Source organism: Gopherus evgoodei, chromosome 1 (genome assembly GCF_007399415.2).
Source record: "Gopherus evgoodei ecotype Sinaloan lineage chromosome 1, rGopEvg1_v1.p, whole genome shotgun sequence".
NCBI lineage: Eukaryota > Metazoa > Chordata > Testudines > Testudinidae > Gopherus > Gopherus evgoodei.
In genome coordinates, this window is record NC_044322.1 from 261,797,915 (window position 1) to 261,818,477 (window position 20,563).

A 20,563-nucleotide genomic window follows, 5' to 3' on the forward strand; every position below is an offset into this window, starting at 1 on the left:
GACAAGAGGTGCATTTCATATAACATTTAAATTCTACCTTCAGGCATGTGCAACTCCTATTAACTTCAATGGGAACCACACAGTCCTCTTTAAAGAAGGAATTTGGCCGGTCTGTGAAGAGACTATTCAATTGGTTAATACCAAGACCAAATTTAGATCTAATAATTTAGTCAGGGTGAAAGCTGGAAGTTGTGGTCATTTGGAGAGGATAGGTGATCGCCTGTACTACTCTTAGCTGTACAACAGCTGACACCATGGGAGAGTTTCAGAGATTGTTGTTCATATGCTCTTACACTTTCTCAGTCTCTAACTAGAAGAAAGGATTTGGTGGGAATTTTTAGAGCATAAACAAAACTAGGGACTGGAGAAATAGGAACTAGACATGTCCCTCTCTGAAGCTCATCAATACTGGTCTTTCAGGCAGCCATTTGGGGTTGCCATACAACCTCACTGTCAAGTCTCTTTCTAACGGTATAGCCACACTGCATTGTGAACCTGGGCTCAGACTCAGATTTGAGTCCAAACCCCTCTACCATCCACACAAATCTTTCTATAAAAGAAACGTGTACAAATGTGACAGGCAACCACATTTTCAGTAATGACTGAATTATTATTATTTTCTTTTTTTAAAGGAGAAAATATTACATTTATAGCCAAAGTAGAAGCCAAAGATCTTCTTCGAAAGCCAACTGTAAAGTGGTTCAAAGGGAAATGGATGGACCTGGCCAGTAAAGCGGGCAAACACCTTCAGCTGAAGGAGACATTTGAGCGTCATAGCAAGGTACACTTCTGTTTTTCTTTTTTAAAGAGACAAAACTTGAAGCCTTAAAAACCGTTTTTAATCAGCCATTCATCTAAGGATCGAGGGCATTGTGGTTCAGGCATTGGATAGAGACTCAGGAGAACTGGGTTCAATTTCTGGCTGCACCATACATTTCCGTAGGATGTTGTCTGGTAAGGATCTGATGCATCATGTCCCCTGGCATAAAACAGGAGCTCCTCTGAGTAATAACTTTGAAAGAGGGTCTCTGAATCACAGTTCCTTTCCAGAGTTCCTCCTGGGCAGCAGAGCTCTGCATCACTCCTGACACAGGCAGAGAGAGTAAACTCTCCATTTAGGCCATAGCTTTTAACTTCCTCTTTGTACAAATGTATCCTAAACTAAAATGATTATATTTCGCATTTGAATTTCAGGTTTATACGTTTGAGATGCAAATCATTAAAGCTAAGGAAAACTACGGTGGGAACTACCGCTGCGAAGTAACATATAAGGATAAGTTTGATAGCTGCTCTTTCGATCTTGAAGTCCACGGTAAGATTCCCCTTTTATCCACTTACAGATTTTTTTTTCGCTTTTTACAACAAATATGGTATAATTGTATTCTCATGCACAGTAAAGGAAGTTTTAATGTTAACTTTATGAACACAATGCCTCCTGAGCAGCTGTGATTTATTTTTTGAATGAAATATATGGTAGAGGGGGGTGGCTAGCAAGCATGGGTTTGAGCCAAAGCCTACGGAGCTCAATAGAAAGACTTCTATTGAATTTAGATCAGGCCTCTGCTGAACAAAAAGAATGCCAGCCATAAATCTGTCAAGAGATACCACATGGGAGAGCTTATGTATGCGGTTACATCCAAGAGATGTTCTGATATGGAATGGTTTGGAATCCCCACCTGTGCAGAGAGAGCGTAAAATGGTACCCAATCAGTGGTAACATTTTACATCTACTTTGCCCAGGTATGAATGATGGCACAATGCAGTGGAGATTCAGGGCCAAATTATTTGTTAACTTATGCATGATAAAGACCCTCTTCCTGCAAACATTTACACACATGCTTAATTTTACTTATGGGACTTCTCACATGAACAAAGTTTAGCGCAGGCATATTTGCAGAGCCAAAGAGAGATAGGAAGCAATGAGCAAACAAGAGCGAACAATCTTGTCTGCCCCATAAAGGCTATTGTTCAAATCTTAAAACCTGCAAATGTTCACCTAGTCCTGTAATTTCAGCTGCAAGACAGATCCAGGCAAGCTTCCCAAATACCCAGAGATCAGCAACACTCCAAGCAGCCTAGTCGAGTATTTGTTCATCCTAGCAAAACAAGCCTACCAAATTACCAAGGTCATCAACTTGGTCATCAGCCAGGGAAGAAGGCTGCAGTTAAGGAAATGCCCAACAGCTGATTGCTAATTGACAGAGACAGGCCTAGGAATCTGCATGTATTCATTAGGCTGCTAGGTGAAGAACTCATCTATCTGCATCTATAAACTTTCTATAGGACAGAGTTGTTTCATCTGTCTGATTCATATGTCTAATTCATGCAAGGGGAAATTCATCCTTGTGCCAAGGCCCAGCACAAAGATCTATATACATCAGTTATATCGCAAATAAACTCTCCAAATAGGGTTTATGTGGTGCAGAGATCTTGTGCTGGCCCTTGACACAGGGATGAATTTCCCTCAGGATCTCCCACTCTCAGTCAGACCAAGCTCTTGTATATTTCTTGCTGACCACCCAGCGGGAGGAAGACAAAGTCTATTCTGGGTGGCAAAAAACAACTGATGATGATTTGGGCCCCCCATATGTTTATGCAGGACTTCTTTTTTCCTGTAAGATGTTGGGCAGGAGTGAATTTACTCTGAACACTGGAAGATGTCAGTGAGAGAAAAAAAGTGAGAGAGACACAGGGTGTGTGCATTCAGGAGGGAATGTGAGAGAAACATCCCACAATTTGATCTTGTATGCAGAAATGTATAATGTAGTTTAAAGAAATGTACTAAAAAAGATTACCTCTGCACTGATGAGACTTGCACTTGGCAGATCTTGATGCCAGAAGGGCATATACATGATGGTCACTTAGCAATGAATCTGAAGTACTTTAAAGCACCAAGGTAAAAATATTTCTTTAACTTTTTTTCTTTCATAGAATCTTCTCAGCCTGCTCCATCTATTGACATCCGATCTGCTTTCAAAAGAAGGTAACTTTGAGTGGCGATCCTGTGAAGTTACTCAATAAGGGACATATAGCATAGAATCACCTTATACCATTTCTCCTAGCCACGCATATCACATGTTATAAAAAGGTGGTGTTATAAATAAGGATGAAAAAAGTGGGATGTAAGGTAATTGAAAGTGGGTAGGATGAAGTAACCTTATATCAGAAACTGCATATACAGTATAATAGACTTTAAAATGATAGTCGAGTGCAATTGCTATAAGGGAAGTGTTGATGGAGTTAGATAACCATACAGTAAGCACAGCAAAGGCTAAATGAAGTTATAGGATTGCATTTCTGAAATTCCATTTTTAAGAGATAAAAGCTTATATATCATTTTCTTTAAGTAACTCCAGAGTAAAGCTGGGAAAATAACTGATTTTGGTTCACTGACAGATTAAAAAAAAATAAAAATTTTTTTGATTCAGGTCAAACTAAATCAAAACATTTCCCCAAATATAGGTGAATTAAAGAAGTTCATTTTGGATCAAACAAAATATGCCTGAAATGTTTTGTTTCTGGGTATTTCAAAAGAGCTAGATTCACATAATAACCAGATGAAGGAGGTGCCTCTTTTACTAATTAGCCCACTTGGTAGGTGGGACACATGAATTTAGTTTCCTTCTCTGTCAGATGTAGAGTGAGGTTTTGAACTTGGGTTTCCCACATCCCAGACAAGTGAATACCATCATCACCTTCTCTACCTTCAGCCATTTTGTGAATGTAGCCACATTTTTTTCTGGCTGAAACTGTTCAGTGAATTCATGTCACATTCGCAAATTGTTTCAGGTTGACCAGAATGGTATTTTTAGGTGAATAAACTATTCATCTGAAAAATTTCACCTAGCTCTACTCCAGAGTTAAATAACCACACCAATTACTAACATTTATGTAGCAACTAGTGTGTGAAGATTCCAAAGACTCTGTCTTTTTGCAAGCAGTATCTTCTGGGATAGAAGGTAATCATATACTAACACTACACAGTAGTTCAGGGCAGAAAATGAAAAATGTGTATTACCTCACCCACCTTGTTTCTCTCATTCATTTAAAAATAGACAGGAACTTTAGATAGGCAGAAAATAATTACACAAGTGGGATTTAGCCAGCACATTGCAAAAGAAGGTTGTCTGTTTTAGCAGAGGGCGGATACATAACATCAGAGACAGAAAAAATCTAAACATTTTAAAATAGATATTGACACTTAAGATCATTACTTCATAAGACAGAACTTGTTTTAAACTCTTTTAATGTGTGTTTCCCAATATATTTTCCATCTTATTTGTAAGATGCCATTAAATATTATCTATTTCTTTACAAGAATTTTTAAAATTTTATTTTGTGATTCATTAAAATATCCTACTATATGCTCCCTGATAGTAATTATCTATGATGTGAAAGTTACTGTGGGCCCAGTCCTGCACTTGTTGAAATCAATGGCAGAATTCCAGTTGACTTCAATGCAACAGGATTATTTTATGATAAAAAGAAAAATGCATATCAAATTCATCTTTATAATAAAATTAAAATATATGCATTCCAGAAGTCTTAGTATACAGCATTATATCCTAAATCTTCTTGCAGATTATTGGAATTTGAGATAAAATAGCCATTAAAAAGCACTGATATATATAAATCTGCACACCTTTTTCTTACCAGAACAGAAATGTAAATATTGGAAATATAGTTTGTGGACAGAAAACCAGTATCATTTGTTAAGTTCAAGAAATAAGCAAACATCCTTTATAAATGTGATTAAGTAGTAACTTCTTTTCTTTAATGATGAGTTATTGAGGTAAATTCATGCTCAGAAGGATATTAATTTCCAGGTAAATTCTTTCCTAGGGGCACATTTTTTGCACACTGTACTATGACTCAGCAACAACCACAATGCCAATGGAAAAGGGAATACTGTATGCAAACTCTAAGGTGAAATCCAAGTGCCATTGAGTTAACTGACATTGACTTCAATAGTGCCAGGATTTCAACCCTAATGTTTACTGTCATCACCCCAACAATAGAACATTTTCTTCTATGTACTGTATGTTGTAATAAAATGTTCTTGTTTAAGAAGACCTTCTAGAAGGGACTGCATCTTTAAAAAGGCTACAATCCCATTTTAAAAGAGTACAAGTATTGTTTTTCTTTTTTTCTATCTGACTTCTTCCTTCGCTGACACACAGAGGTTAAACTGAAGTGTAACGCTTTGCTAGCTGGTATTTGACACAGCTGTACATTGTTAAATGCAGTACACTCAACAATGCAAATCTTTGTTTTATATTTACAACAGAGATCAGCACAAGCCCTTTGTTTTTTACACATACATATTATTCAAACCCCAAAACAAAGCCCTTTGTGTTGATTGGCTTAAGTGAATTTGTGTTCTAAAATAGAACACAAATCTTAGCAAATTAATGTATGCAATCTACAGAAATTTGCCTTAAAAGTATAACAGCAAGCAATACAAACCTTTGTGTTTATTTTTCACAAGTGCTTGTTATGGAACCATAACTTGCGTGGAAACGAATACAAGTTTGTGTTGATTTTATACCATTATTTGTGTGTCTAGACAGTATTGCATATACAGGACATCTAGAGTGTTTGCAGTGTGTGTTGTCCAAGTCTCTCTGTATTAAACAAAGATTTGATCTTTTTTTTATTAACAACAGCGGTGAAGGACAAGACGATGCAGGAGAACTTGACTTTAGTGGTCTCCTGAAACGTAGGTGAGAAACAAGTGATGAAGTGAGCAGGTGTGGATTGGAAATCATTAGGTTCATATGCAGAAAGAGTCAGGTTTAGCATTAATCATTTTTCAAGAATTATATGCTCTTACTTTCTTCTGATATTCCTAACTTTTAATTATTTGAGTATGAAATGCAAAAGCTCAACTAATCATATCTTGTAAACATAGCAGGAAGGAAAGAAACCTCAGATTTGAATGTGTCAAAGATTTTAGGTTGTGGTGCACTTTCTTAATGGAACAAATCAATAGTATTTAGTCTACATGCTATTTATTTTGTGTTTGCATTGGTTTTTTCCCTATGCAGGGATGAGCAGGTTGGAAAATTGAGTCTGGTGTGAAAGTAAGAAACTATTAGGGTTAATCTGGCCCTTCTGGACACACTTTAACTTTAGCAAATATCCTGAGTCTGGTAATTACATACAATGCTTTCAAAATGTAGGCATTTATATTATTTCAAAGGGGTTTTCTGGTTCCAGATGTTTAAATCAGGGAAGAAGGGTATTTTTTTAGATGATCGCTGACTCTTCTGCTCTTCCCTTCTCCATGCCCAAGCTAGAGAATGCAGTAAACTTATTAATTATTGAGCATTATGTGCTCTTTCATCATCTGACCAAAAAGCAACAAACAGGTTGTTCAAGGAACAGGCAGATAAATTATTGAGATAGTGAGGTCCTAAGTAAAACTCGATAGCTTCTTACAAAAATGAAGAAAAATTAGCTTTCAGATGATATGTAGCATGACTTTGCAGTTCTAATAACCAAAGAGAACCTAACATCAAGAATTGTTTGAATTAATTCATATCCACCAGGTCTCTATTTTTTATCCTCTCTTCATTCCTAACTAGGAATTTCAATTTGACTTGTGTTCATTTAACTATCCTACAGAAACAACAGTAATGTGATAGTTCTGATTGACTGTCTTGGGTTTTTTTTCTGTACTAACAAATGGATTGCATGTGGGGAGGTTTCATTGTTTTTGTGGTAATGTGAAATTGTGACTATCACTTCACTAACATAAATAATTCATTGTTTTATTTGATAAAATATATATATTCATAGAAACACAGTATAACTCTTGTGTGGTTAATGGGGAAACCAAATCAACCTGTTTTTAAATAGAATAATTGTATATTGATAAGATCAGTATTTTGCCACATTTCAGCTGCTGAAATTCAATATATAAGTACCTGAAATATATATTTTAACAAAAGTCTGAATGTGTAGAGTCTGAATGCTTTTTTTTTAATTATTATTATTTTGAGATGCTCTCACAGGAAGTCAAACCAGTAAGCCATCTTAATGACATACTGTGTAAAGTGGTATGTCTTATCACAGCAATGGGTCAATAATGCCATGAAATTCCGAAAGGTGCTGGATCTCAAAGAGACTCAAACATTTATACTTTTTTTAATACATTTTTCAACAAAATGCACATATCTCAGGGGGAAAAAATTGGATGAGATTGTGGTCTAGATAATTTACAATGGATCTGTCTGGAAAGTAATAAATGTTTGCCCACTCTTCACAGGTACAAATATTATAGTCTCAGAACAAAGTGTGGTTGTTCAAAGTGTTAAAATTTGTTCTTAGTTATGCAAGGTGAATAGAGAGTCTGAAATAATTGTTTAATTACTTGAAAATCTGGACATGCTGATCCTCGTTCTCAACCACTGCTGATTTTAACGGGGCACATTATCATCTCCGTTCATGTGGATGTGGATGTGTAACTCTCATTAGCATTGATAGGAGTTGCACCGCTAATGGCCAGCGCAATGAGATGAGAATTCTACCCCTTAGCGTGTGTCAGCTTTTAAATATGTTTGCAAGCTGGTTTTGACCTGACCTCATGCAGGAGGAATCTCATTGAAACACGACTATTTTCAGTAAGCAGTCAGTTTCCATAAATCATAAGCACAAAACAAAAATTAAAGACATAAAATATCATGCAATGCCAGTCTTTCTATTTTCTTAGGAGTAATACTACACACCATAAATATTTTGAATCATCTTTAGTTATTTCTTAAAAATACCACTGAACTACTATAAAAGCTTGTAAACTTTATGGATTATATAATGGTCTAGTACTGTACATAGTCACTGGCCCAACCCTGTCAGACTTCTCAGAGATCCCATTATTTCTCTATACCATAAGGCAATAAAGGCTGAAGTTTTTTTATTTTTCCATACATTTGTGTTCTTGCTCTGTTGCCAAAAGTGCTGATTCCCCCAGAACCTGTCAGATTTAATCAGGGAAATCCTGGTCTCAGCCAGCACATGCTTCTGGAAAAAAAAGGTCAAGACCTCTGCCCTATGCCCTATCCTCTTTCCCCTATGCTCCTAAATTATACTAGCAGCTTTCTTTTTCTGAGATAACCAGTGGATCTCATCAAAATTACAATCTTATCCAGACTGCCCCATTATCCCTGCATTTAATGCTTGCCAGTTTCAAAATAGTTAACTAGTTTTTTTTATCAGCTGACTCTGTTAATTTAAATATAGACTTTGAAGCTAACTACAATAAATATGATACTCTAGCTTGTTTAATATGAAATCTGATAAGCTTGAACAAACAGAACTAACTCTAGAGATCTAGAAAATCTTCCCATTACTAAAGACCACTGTAAGTACAGAGGTCAACATATTTGTCTCATGAGTACGGGTGTCAGTGGACCCATAACGCCAACCTTGTACCAAATTTAGCCCCAGTCCTGCAGTTTGAGAAGTATAGATGTCGGAGATGGGGACATGGGTGATCATGCCTACTGGCTGGAGCAGGAGTCAGCCTAGTGGTTAGAACTGGAGTCAGGAACCAGGAATAGGAGCCCAGGATCAGAGCCAGAGTCTCAGAGTCAGAAGTCAGGAATCAGAGCCAAGAATCAGAGCCGGAGTCAGAGACTGCATAGCAGAGCCAAGGGTCAGAGCCAAAGTCAGGAACTGAAGTAGAATCAGAGCCGGGTGACATGGAATGAGGCAATGTAGAAGCAAGGTTGGGGTCAAGGCAGGAGCTAATGCAGCTGTGGGCAAATGCTTTGAGCAGCCGTTGGAATAATACTGCTGCTGTGCTTAAGAGCACACCTGTTGGTTCCTCCTGTTAATCAGGTGATCTGGCCAATCAGGTGATTCTGCTGCAAGCCAAGTGTGATTCAGCGATGAATCCTCTGTTGCTCACTAGGGAAGTGTAGCTCGCTGGTCCCAAGCTCAGCTGCGAACCCTAATTCCTGACAGCTCGCCTGGGACCAGTGAAAAGTTCACCGTATATCTGCTCTGTAGATATTCTCCTCTGGTTCCCAGGATGGGTCTTCCAGACCATAACCTTCCCAATAACCAAGTATTAGACTTTCCCTCAGACTCACCTGGAATCAGGGATTTTTCTAACTAAATACTCATCTTGCCCCTTGATGGATATGTGTCTGGGCAGGGGATTGGATGAGCTGGAAACAGGTTTTCTGTGCATGGCTTGAGAAGGGAGGTATGGAATATGTTTAATCTTCAATGACTTGGTAAACTGTAGCTTGAAAGAGACCAAGTTGTTCTGTTCTATGATCATGAAAAGCCCTATGTATCAGTAATCCAGTTTAGCTGAGGGGCAAATGGATTTAAGGTTCTGGGGTGGACACCCAGATCTTGTCTCCTATTGCAAGGTTGGGAATGTCTGAATGGCCCTCTTTGGCATGGCATTTACAGGTTTCCTTCATGGTGCTGAGGTGCTCTTGGAGCTCTTCTTGTATCTGATGCAGATGGGTGACCAGCTCCACTGCTGTGGATACCAGGGAGACTGTGGGCGTGGAAGCAAGGATGGAATCTGTAACTAGCATAAAACAGGCTTTGCTGAATAGAGGCATGAGTGGAACTGTTGTAAATGAACTCTGTGTGTGGTAACAAGAGAATCCAATCGTAGTGTTGGTAATTTAAGAAGCAGTGGAATAATTTTTCCAAGATCTGGTTAACGTGTTCCGTCTGCCCATTAGGATGAGGGTGATATAAAGGACTCCACACCAAGGAGCTTGAAGAAAACCAGGAAATAAATTGTGGCACTTGGACTTACACCACACCAGAAGGCAAACCATGAAATCATTAAACATTTTCCAAGAAGAGTCAAGATAGGGTGGGAAGGAATGAAATGTCCTTCTGGAACATAGGCCTGTTCCTTGTAACAGACTGTCCCATCCCTCAGTTGAAATTCTGAGTTGGTGGGGAATCAATGGTATTTGATGGGTCGGCGGCAAATGGGTCACAAGACGAGAGATTGGATGGAGGACATCAGGCTACTGTCCACCATACCACTAATAAAATTAGATGATTTAAGGACCATGGAAGGGGATTCTGAGTCCATTTCGAGGTATTCATCTTCAGAGGATAGGGCATACGCCTTCCGATTTCTTACCCTTGGGCAGCAGATCACCATGAAATTGAACCTGGAAAAGAATAGGAACCAACAAATCTAGTGTTGGTTAAGGCACCTGGCCATGACAGAGGAATTCCAAGTTCTTGTAATCTGTAAGAACCTACTCCAGAAACTCAGCTCCTTCCAGGAGATGGTGCCATTCCTTGAAGGCTGTCTTGATTGCTAGTAATTTCTTGTCCCAGATATTGTGATTCTTGTCTGCTGGGGTTAGTTTACAAGAATAGAAAGCATGAGGATGAAATTGATTATAGGTGCCCCATTGCTCTGATAATTGCTCTGATTATAGGTGCCCCATTGCTCTGCTGCCATCCTGCAGCAAAAAAACTTCAGGACCAGACTTCAAAGAGAAACTGCTGAGTTTCAGTTCATCTGCAAATTTGACACCATCAGCTCAGGATTGAACAAAGACTGTGAATGGCTTGCCAATTACAGAACCAGTTTCTCCTCTCTTGGTTTTCACACCTCAACTGCTAGAACAGGGCCTCATCCTCCCTGATTGAACTGACCTCGTTATCTCTAGCTTGCTTGCTAGCACACATATATATACCTGCCCCTGGATATTTCCATTACATGCATCTGAGGAAGTGGGTATTCACCCACGAAAGCTCATGCTCCAAAACGTCTGTTACTCTATAAGGTGCCACAGGATTCTTTGCTGCTTTTACAGATCCAGACTAACACGGCTACCCTCTGATAATTGCTCTGATAGTTTGTCTCCAATGACAAAGTTGGATGTGCTGGTTTCTACTATAAATGACCAGGTGGAGTTGGAGTGGACCAGGATGTGTGCTGATATAAAAGCCCTCTTCAAGTGGTCACAGATGAGTTGAGCCTTTGGGGACCAGAGGAACTGAGCTCCTTTCCAGAAGAGTGCCATCAGTGGAGCTATCAGAAAAGTTTCAAATGTACTTCTGGTAAAGGCTGGCGAAGCCTCAGAACTGCTGCACACCCTCCCTGCCCCCATGTGTCTTTTGGTCTGTTCAGTTAGAGATGGTGGCTACCTTGCAGGGATCCATAGTTAGTTCCCTATGGGAAATAATATTACTAGGAACTCGATCATATTCTGATCAAATTCATACTTTTCTAATTCTGCATAGAGATGATTCAAATGAAGGCTCTCCACGACGTGGCATGCATGTTGATCATGAAGAGTCTGGTCTTCAGAGAGTTATATAACAAGTTATATCATTGAGTTATATAACAAGAAACTGATACAACACCTCTATATAAATATCATTGATAACATGTTGGAAGGTCACTGAGGCATTGCACAGTATAAAGAGCATCACCAGATATTCCAGTGTCCATACTGGATGTGAAAAGCGGCATTCCACTGATCCCCTTCCAAAACCAGAACCGGGTTTTAGGCTCCATGAAGGACTAATTTGGTAAAGACCCTGGCAGAGTGAAGCTGCTCAAAGAATTTGTTGTTAAGCAACAGGGAGTACTGATTCTGGGTGGTTATTTTATTCAACGCCCAGTTGTCCACACAGTACCTCAAGGAGACGTCTTTCTTGCCCACAAAAAAAGATGGGACATAGAAGGACAGATGATTCCCTTTTCCAGGTTCCCTCAGAGATAGACTCTGAGTGCCTGTAGTTCTGGTTCTGCAAGAGTGTAGATACACCCAAAGTGAGCCTCTACTCTGGGCTGAAGGTTTATAGGACAAGGCAGAACATTGGCCTTCTTGCTGTTGGGGCCAGCAGGGACAACTTCAAGCTGGGTCCCCCTGTTCTGAAGTCCTTGAGGTGGGACTGGACTCACTCAGAGGGAGAAACTCTAACCTACAACTGGACTCAGGAAAGCAGGACTGCTGGCAGTACCGAATATTAAAATGCACCATGCTTGATCCCCAAAGGATGTGGGGATCATGTGTCCCAAGCCATATGATGCTAAGAATGATTGGAAAGTGTGGGAAACAGACAAAACCAAACTGGAAGGACTTATGATGACCTTGATGAGTGATGACCTCCAAGAGTGATCTCTTGTGTGATTGGGCCCAAAGATAGGAGAGAACTGTTGATGGTCTCCATGCAGTGATGGCCTTATGCAGTCAGAATCTTGTGTTTTAGGGAAAATTCTAGGTCCATACAATTCCTGGAGGCAGCAGTGGTTCCAGGCTGAGCTCTGTCTTCAGGGGGTGTCGTAGACAGAGCAGCTGAAGGTGTGTTGAGCGTTGATTAGATGCCATCAAGGTGCCTGAGAACCACTGTAGGAACCATGAATGGGAGAGAATGGAAAGTGCTAGCCTCTCCCAAATCCCTCTACTGGTGCTGGAACCTGGCATTTTCTCAGTCATCCTTTTGCCATACAACTCAAGGCAAAGTGTTTTGGTACTCTGCAGCAGAGACATAGCTCTGATGCCCCATGTCGATCTTTCTCTGCATCGGAGAGATGGTGTTAGGCTGTGTTCAGTTGGATGGGCTCAGACTGTGGGGTGGGTGTGGAAGGTTTTCTGACCAATGCCAGGGAACCACTTCTTTTCCTGTTGGCATTCCCATAGGCAGTTATCTATCTTAATGCAAAAAGGGCATCCAGGTTGGTCGGAGCTTCCACCCACACAAGCTTGCCTTTGCTCTTGTTGTTCAGATGAAGCCAGAAATGGTAGCACTGTGCAGTTTTGTACCACTTGGTATCTGTCACCAGACGCTGAAACTCTGTGTCATAGTTGCTGACTGGTTGGCATCCCGATCTCAAGATGCTACAGCTTGTGCTGTGAATCTTCAATTTGGGTCATCAAAAATTATTTCCATGACTTGGACAGAATTCTTGAATTGGCCCAAGAAAGGGCTGTATTTTCCCCATAGTGGAGAGGCCCAGACCTGCATGTGCCTGGTCAGCAAACTGATGATGAGCCCCACTCTGGACCAGTTCATGGGGTAAGTTTGCAGGCATAATAGAAACAGGAGCCAGCAGTGGTTCAGGAAGTCACAAAAGTTTCCATGGTGTCCATCAAGTTTGCTTGATAAATGAGTCTTTGATTCTTGAAGGTCCTGATGCAAGGCTTGAGTATGTAAAGACAATGTTCTGCTCCTGCAGAGTGCTAATCTGCCTTTTTCAATTCTGCAAGGCATCGACCAACTCCAACAAAGGGATATTAGTTTTTGTGGGATCCATCCTGGAAGAGGAAGCTACCCCAATTTTGGTTTGGAGCTGCACAAACTGTCAGAACCCAGAATGTGGGTAGTCAGACCTAGCAATTAGAGCAGGAGTCCAGGCTAGTGAAGGAGCAGGAGTCGGTAGTCAGGAGCAGGAACGTAGAGTCAGAAGTCAGGAATTGGAGTTGAGGACCAGAGCTGGGTTACCTGAATTGAGGCAAGGCAGGAGCAGGGTTGGGGCCAAGCCAGGGTCAGGAACTAATGCAGCTGTGGGTGAATGCGTTGAGCAGCCATTGGCCTAATGCTGCTCCTGTGTTTAAAAGCACACCATTGGTTCCTTCAGCCAGTCGGTCAGTCTTGCACGCCAAGTGTGATTCAGCTACAAGTCCTCTATTGCTCACTAGGGAGGCTCAGCTGCAAGCACTAATTCCTGACAATGGGTGTACCCTTATGCCTGCATGGATGCCTGTTGACTTCAGTGAGATTCTATGTGTCCCCCACTACAGAAACAATTGCAGAATTGGAGTCTGCATTCAAAGAATAAAGGTCCTTTTATAACTATAGAATTTATAGGCTAGACTGTGATCTCAGTTATGTTGGTGTAAATCACAAGTGACTTCACTGACATCAATGAAGTTACAGCAGTATGAGAAACTGGTTTGTGTGAGATCAGAATCAGGCCTTATTATACTACTGTATTTTCAAATATTTTTTTCCTCCTGAGCAAATGTAAAAATTTCCACAGATTGATGATACCTGGACATCTCAAAAAAGAACCTTGGATCCTGCACTTTTTGGAAAAGTTTGAATCAGGATCTGAATTTCATAGTTAGCCATCTGTCTATAAGAGACAAAACCAGAACCATTAATTCAGTTACCTCATGTACTGTGAGAAACTTTGAATCCAGAACTAACCTCAGTAGCTCAGGTCCATCCGTAAGTGAATCAAAATTTTGATTGAAATCTTCAAACCTCAACCAAAACTTTTCTAAGATCACCATAGAATTAATACCCACTTGTCCCTTTCTTTTCTAATGCAATGAAGTCTCATTAACTACTCTACATTAAAAAAGAATTTTTTTTTTGCTACTGTTAGGGAGATTAAACAAGAGGAAGAGCCCGAGATAGATGTGTGGGAGCTCCTGAAGAATGCTAATCCCAGTGAATATGAGAAGATTGCATTTCAGTACGGTATCACTGATCTGAGAGGCATGTTAAAACGTCTGAAACGTATGCGCAGAGAAGAGAAGAAGAGTGCAGGTATGACCAAGGAAAAGGTTTCTTACATCTGTTGGTTAAACATGAACCATCTTCTTGAGAGAGAGGGTGAGACAAAGTCCGTGAAATATACAGGGACAAACTCTAACCTGATTTACACACAGTGAAACCCCACTCAAGTTGAAGAGGTTGTACAGGGAGTAAACCAGGGGCAGGTTTTGGCTCACAGTGCTCAACATAAAAACCACATACCATTCGGTATTTATCACTAATGTCCTGTATGCCAAATTGTGATTCTTAATTGAGCACAACTCCCATTGACTTGCAAGGGAGCTTTGCTTGGTTAAGGATGCAGGATTTAGACTCTGTGTTAGGAGTAACACTTTAGATTATTAAAATTGAGGAATACTAAACATATTACTTGCTCTTCGCCATTTATTTTTTTACTTAATTTTGAAACTTCGCTCAGCTTCACTGAGATCCTGGCTAGTGCGCAAACACTCCTTTGGGTGCAGGGTAGGCTGATTCAGAACTGTCCTTTCCCACCCAAGATGCTTCGTAATGCAAACAGTGCAACATATGTACATGCACATGCATTCTGTCCAAGGTAATATTCTGACATTTGCTTGTATATCGGGGCACTTCTCAGGTTCATTCAAGATACTTGTGTTGCTCCATTGGTTCCCCAGAGGATTCCCCTTGTGTAGAAGAAATTTCCCTCCCAGAACACAGGTCAGGAAGCATTCCTAGAGACAAGGGAGCATGGCGAAGGCCTTCTTGTATCTCAGTGATCCCAATCTATTAGATCAGGCCTTTGGGGCCACTGGCAGATGGGTGTAAATTAGAGCAGTCTTTAAAGTGCTCTAACTTATGCCAGAGACTGAAGTAATCCCTGGCCAGTACCAGTATTGGGGGAACATAAAGATGATATAAGGGCCACCTTTGCTCAATCTCTCTGGTTTTGCATTGAGCACAGTTTGGTCACACCAGATATTCTGGGCCAATAAATCCAGAAATAAAATGTACATTTATTTAACTATGTCAAGTACTATCAGAAGTAAAATAAATGGTTCTGCTGCTTCAGTCTTGCTTGGAAACTTAAAATCATCTACTGTCATTTACACAATCAGAGATCCATTTTTTTCTTGGCTGTTAAAAGCAATTGGATTTAAACTGTCCCTTCATACTATAATATGATGGAACTCTTCTAACATACAAACTGATATAGAAAAGGTTATTCTCTCACTCCTATTTACCGTCTAATAAAACAAACAAGGGGATAGTCCATGTAAATGAAGAGCAACACATTTAAAATTAATAAAAAGAAATACTTTTGGTATTTTTTTAAAAACAGCATTTAATTAATTTGTAGAATTTACTGCCAAAAGATATTACTGAAGTGATAAACTTAGTGTGGTTCAAAAAGGGATTAAGCATATATCTGAATAACAAGAATAACAAAACTTGTTCTAAACTAGAACAAAAATTTACATAAAACATCAAATCTCTGCTTCTGGATAGAAGTCAGCCACCAAATTCCTGAGGTCAGGGAGAAGTTACCCGTCTCCATCACCATAGCCATGTTATTACACACTTGACTTTTATGGGTACCGTTCCGCATCTGTTGAAGCATCTGGCACTGGCCAGTGTTGAAGGAGTATTGGACTAAATGGGCCTTTGGTCTGTGCCACCATGGCAGTTCCTTTTTTGGTGGAAGTCTCTAAAAGGGGAGAGGCAGGTGGAGCCATGTGGGGAGAATTTTCATGTCCCCTCCCAGGCCTGGTGCAGGAGCAGTGCTGTGAATCAAAGCAGGAACTGCAGAGTTGGCAGGAACAACTGCACCCCAGTCAGTTGCTACACACAAGGACATTTGAATCTTCTAGCAGGAAGGATGGGAAAGGAGCACTAGCTGCTCCAAGAGGCAAAGGACCAGGATATCCCTCAGCACCTGCAGCAGTTCTGATTAGCTGCCTTTTCTATTCTCCCACTGCCTGCGGAGCGGCTGCCTAACCAATGAGGTTTTTCCTGCAGCTGAGGAGACCTGTAGGAGAGTCTGAAAACCTATAGTCCTTGGGGGAAATCTGTAGCTTTGGCAGATCTGTAGAGACCTTTCTTCCCCCTCCCCCTAATTGCACTATAAACTGAGTGTCAGTTTCAGGGTAGCTGCACCTGTATCCTCACCTCCATGGCACACTCCAGGAGATCCCAGTCAAGTTTCAGGTGTTCAGCTGCCACCTGTCTCTGGGTGGGAACCTTGGTGCCACTTCCTTCTGACAGGGGGTTTTAAAGCTACACAACTTCCTTCCTTACTCTGTAATATTCCTAGCAGCCAGTGCCTGTGCATTGTTTTTTCTCTCTGAGGGCTATGAACAATGTATTGACAATTACAGGTTACCACACAGCTCTTGCTAGGCAAGCACATTGATTCTTAAGGTAAAAGCCTTACAGAGAAAACATAAAAAACAATGGATGTTCCTATGCATAAGATAAAAGCTTACCAGAGGTCACCCATCAGTCTTATGAGGCCCTAGTAAGCCAAAGTCTCTCCAATCATTTTGCAAGGGACAAGCTCCCCCACCCCCTTAGAAAGAAGGTCCCGAGTCAGCTTAAACAGAGCCTTTTTAAGCCAAAATGTTTGTTTTCTTTGTTTTCAAAGTCTCTGGAAACTCAGTTTGAACTGGTATATGTAAACCTCTCCCAGGGAAGATACCTTTCTAGAGGTGTTTACGAGTGATTTACCTTACTCACCCTCTCCCCCATACACACACACACACAGTTCTAGTTCCTGAAGGAGCTGTGGTAACCCTCCCTTATGGAGTAGAAACACAATCATACATATAATCCCTGGTCCACAATGATACATAAACTTAATACAATCCGTTCCCCCAAAGATACTGCTTGAGGTTGCAATTGCTGTCACACCGAGACTGATTACACTGTAATTAGCTGTGAACAATTTATTTGTGGGAACATTTTCTTCACTTTCAATCCATTGGGTATATGTTCTCCTGAGTCTCAGTTCTGTGCCTAAATGTAAATAAAAACTCAAAGTGAAACTCTCTTGAAACCTCTAGGCTTTACCTAACCTTATGTTTAAATGAGATGAAACCATACATTTTACATGATTTTTATACAAAGCCACAAATTGGTCCAAAATTATAGCTTAGACCAGGTTTTGCTTAAGCAGATTTGCAAACCTGAGTAAATCTTTTGACAAACCTCATTAATTTTGAGCTTGTAATGAAATCTGAAACTGGACTATTTTTGCCTGATTTCAGGTATTTTTAGAATGCTTTGCACAGCTCCACTATAAAGGCAACTGCAGTTTGCATATTCCAATCCATTGAAACAATTAGGGACTTCCATAGAATCATAGGGTTGGAAGGGACCTCAGGAGGTCATCTAGTCCAACCCTCTGCTCAAAGTAGGACCAATCCCCAGTTTTTTACCCCAGTTCCACAAATGGCCCCCTCAAGGACTGAGCTCACAATCCTGGGTTTAGCAGGCCAATGCTCAAATCACTGAGCGATCCCTCCCCGACTTTCATTCACTCGTAGGCAAACCACAAAGTGCTCACTCTGACAACAGGAAATTAAGTGGGAATTTTGCCTAAGTAAGGACTTCTAGGTTGGCCTAAGTAGCAATAAAAACAACAACAACAACAACAACAACAACAGAGAGTTCCACCATAGTTAAATTAATTATAAATGGGTTTCATATTATGTACTGTATCAGTCCCAGTTGGGTTTTGCATTATGCAATGTCCTTATAACATGCAAATTTTCATTCGTTTCTCCTCTTCTTTTCATACATCCTGCAATAGCTTTTTCCAAAATTCTGGATCCTGCATATCAAGTGGATAAAGGAGGTAGAGTAAGGTTTGCAGTGGAGTTGGCAGATCCAACGGTGGAGCTCAAGTGGTATAAAAATGGCCAAGAAATACGACCAAGTACAAAGTAAGTGATTTTTACTAAACACATATAATGAATTCAACACACTTTCTCACTGCATTAACACATTGCATCTTCCCTTGACTCTGGTTTTGTTTTGGGTGGATTTTCCCCTCTCAGTAACCAAGCTCACACCAACTTCTTTTGCAGACTGTTTATCAAAATCAAACTACATAGAAGTTATCTGCACACTGTAAAGGTGTCAGGGAACTATAGTTCAAAAAACAATCCACAATATGCTTCAGTGTTAATATAGAGTGTTCTCTGCATCCCCAGGAATGGAAAGGAATGTAAAATATATTCCCACAACAAAACATACTGAACTATACTCTACCCTCTAATCTGTAAGGGATTGGGAAATGGTATGGTCAGAATTACTCCACAGCAGTTCTGCAGTGTGGCTTGGAGGAGAAATGGCTGGCTTTATATACCAGACCATGCACCATGTCCCCAGGAGGGTGGAGGCGAGTCTATAAATTTGGGGAGCGGTGGTTGGGAAGAAAGGGGAGGAAGCAGGTATGTCTAATGCTCCCTGAATAAATTATCGCTTATGCTAAGGTCATCACCATGAATTATCCATCAATGGATAAGATCACAGTGAACCTGCTCCCAGGAACAGCAAAATGTACTCAACTCAAAATCCCAGTATGCTGCTTGCATTAGACTGCCAAGAACATCCTAACCAGCAAAGCCCCTGTACAGAGGACTCAGTAAGCAGCTTTCCTGCCCCCCTTCTCAGGATTAGCCAGTGCAGGATTTGGCAGAGTATTAAATGACTGCCATCATGGGAAAAGTCAAGGTATCTTATCTTTAATCCCTTAATCTGCCTTGACCAATTCAGGATTCCACCACAGGCTGATATGTGGACACCCGTCCTGTAAACTCTGAACTGAAACCATCAACTCATTTCACACAGGCTGCAGAACCTCTGTCAAATGCTAATGAGCTTTGGTCATTACTGACCTGAAGTAAATCTGAACCAGAGACATAAAGGTGAAATGGTCCATATCCTATTACAATTCCCCTGAGCCATCTGGCCTACCAATAATGGTAACTTCTTCACCTCAGTTATTATTGTACCTCAAAAACATGTTGAGTGTCAGAATGAAGCCTAGGTTCCTGTTACTGATTATTTTCACCGTTACTGGTCTAGTGGTCAGATACCCACTTTGTTCTGCTATTTTCAAGAGCCAGTTTACAATTATTTTTCCAAATAATTGTGTCTGGAATTTTCAAAGGAGCCCAAGGGAGTTCGGTGCCAAACAAGCCTATAGCTTTTCCTTGTTAAGGCTGGAGAAGACCTTTCAGGTCATCCATTCCAAAGCCACGCACAAAACAGGATTTTCCCCTACAATAATCCCTTGAACATTTTAGTTAAAAGGAGAACAACAAAAGAGACCAAGTTTTGCTAACTCTGGGTTGCTCTGTGCAAATTCAAACAGGTACATTTTTGAGCACAAAGGTAACGAACGAATTTTGTTCATCAATAACTGCACAATGGCAGATGACGCTCGCTATCATGTGACGGCTGGTGATGAGAAATGCTCCACAGAACTCTTTGTAAGAGGTAGTGTACATCATCTTGCTTTTTAGTTTTAAAACAGCAGGCCAGATCCTTAACTGTTGTAAATTGGCATGGCTCAATTTATTGGAACAATGATGATTTACATCAGGTGAGACTCTGGCCCAGTGTGTGTCTGTATGTCCTACCCTCCCCATCCCCTAAGACCTCTCTTTATCTCTATGATAACCCTACTGATTCTTCATTCCTCCACCTCTTAGTGGTCTAGTGGTAACTGCAGCACATAGGAGCTTTGTGAAGCTGTGATCCTCTAGGTAGATTGCAACCGTTTTGGGGGACCCACTGAGAACAGTATTAGGCTTTCTAGTAGCACAGAGATTTGTGATATTCAATACACTCAAGCCAACTTAACTTTTGAAAATCATCACAAATCAATCTTTCCAGCTGTAGTTTCAGGCCACTGACCTTTAGAGAAAACACTTCTTTCTCTCTAGCGTGTGGACTAGTGGCTGGTTCTCCAAGTCTCCGTCCACTTGTGCTGTTAATATTCTTATTGGAATCACTGATGGTGCTACTGGTGCACAAGCAGGAACCTGAGTAAAAGGGAAGTCTTTTGGTTAAAGCTGCA

The 20,563-nt window shown here is 40.5% G+C and overlaps 1 protein-coding gene across 4 annotated transcripts in view; it reads left to right on the plus strand.

The window, feature by feature from the left end:
• Nucleotides 1-20,563, plus strand: part of MYBPC1 (myosin binding protein C, slow type) — a 112,962-nt gene that overhangs the window by 46,319 nt on the left and 46,080 nt on the right. For all 4 annotated transcript variants that reach the window (XM_030544292.1, XM_030544300.1, XM_030544305.1 and 1 more), the window contains 7 exons: nt 633-781; nt 1,195-1,312; nt 2,932-2,983; nt 5,667-5,723; nt 14,342-14,505; nt 18,287-18,419; nt 19,856-19,980. In XM_030544292.1, coding sequence (XP_030400152.1) covers nt 633-781; nt 1,195-1,312; nt 2,932-2,983; nt 5,667-5,723; nt 14,342-14,505; nt 18,287-18,419; nt 19,856-19,980 — 798 coding nt within the window. The remainder of the gene's footprint in view (nt 1-632; nt 782-1,194; nt 1,313-2,931; nt 2,984-5,666; nt 5,724-14,341; nt 14,506-18,286; nt 18,420-19,855; nt 19,981-20,563) is intronic.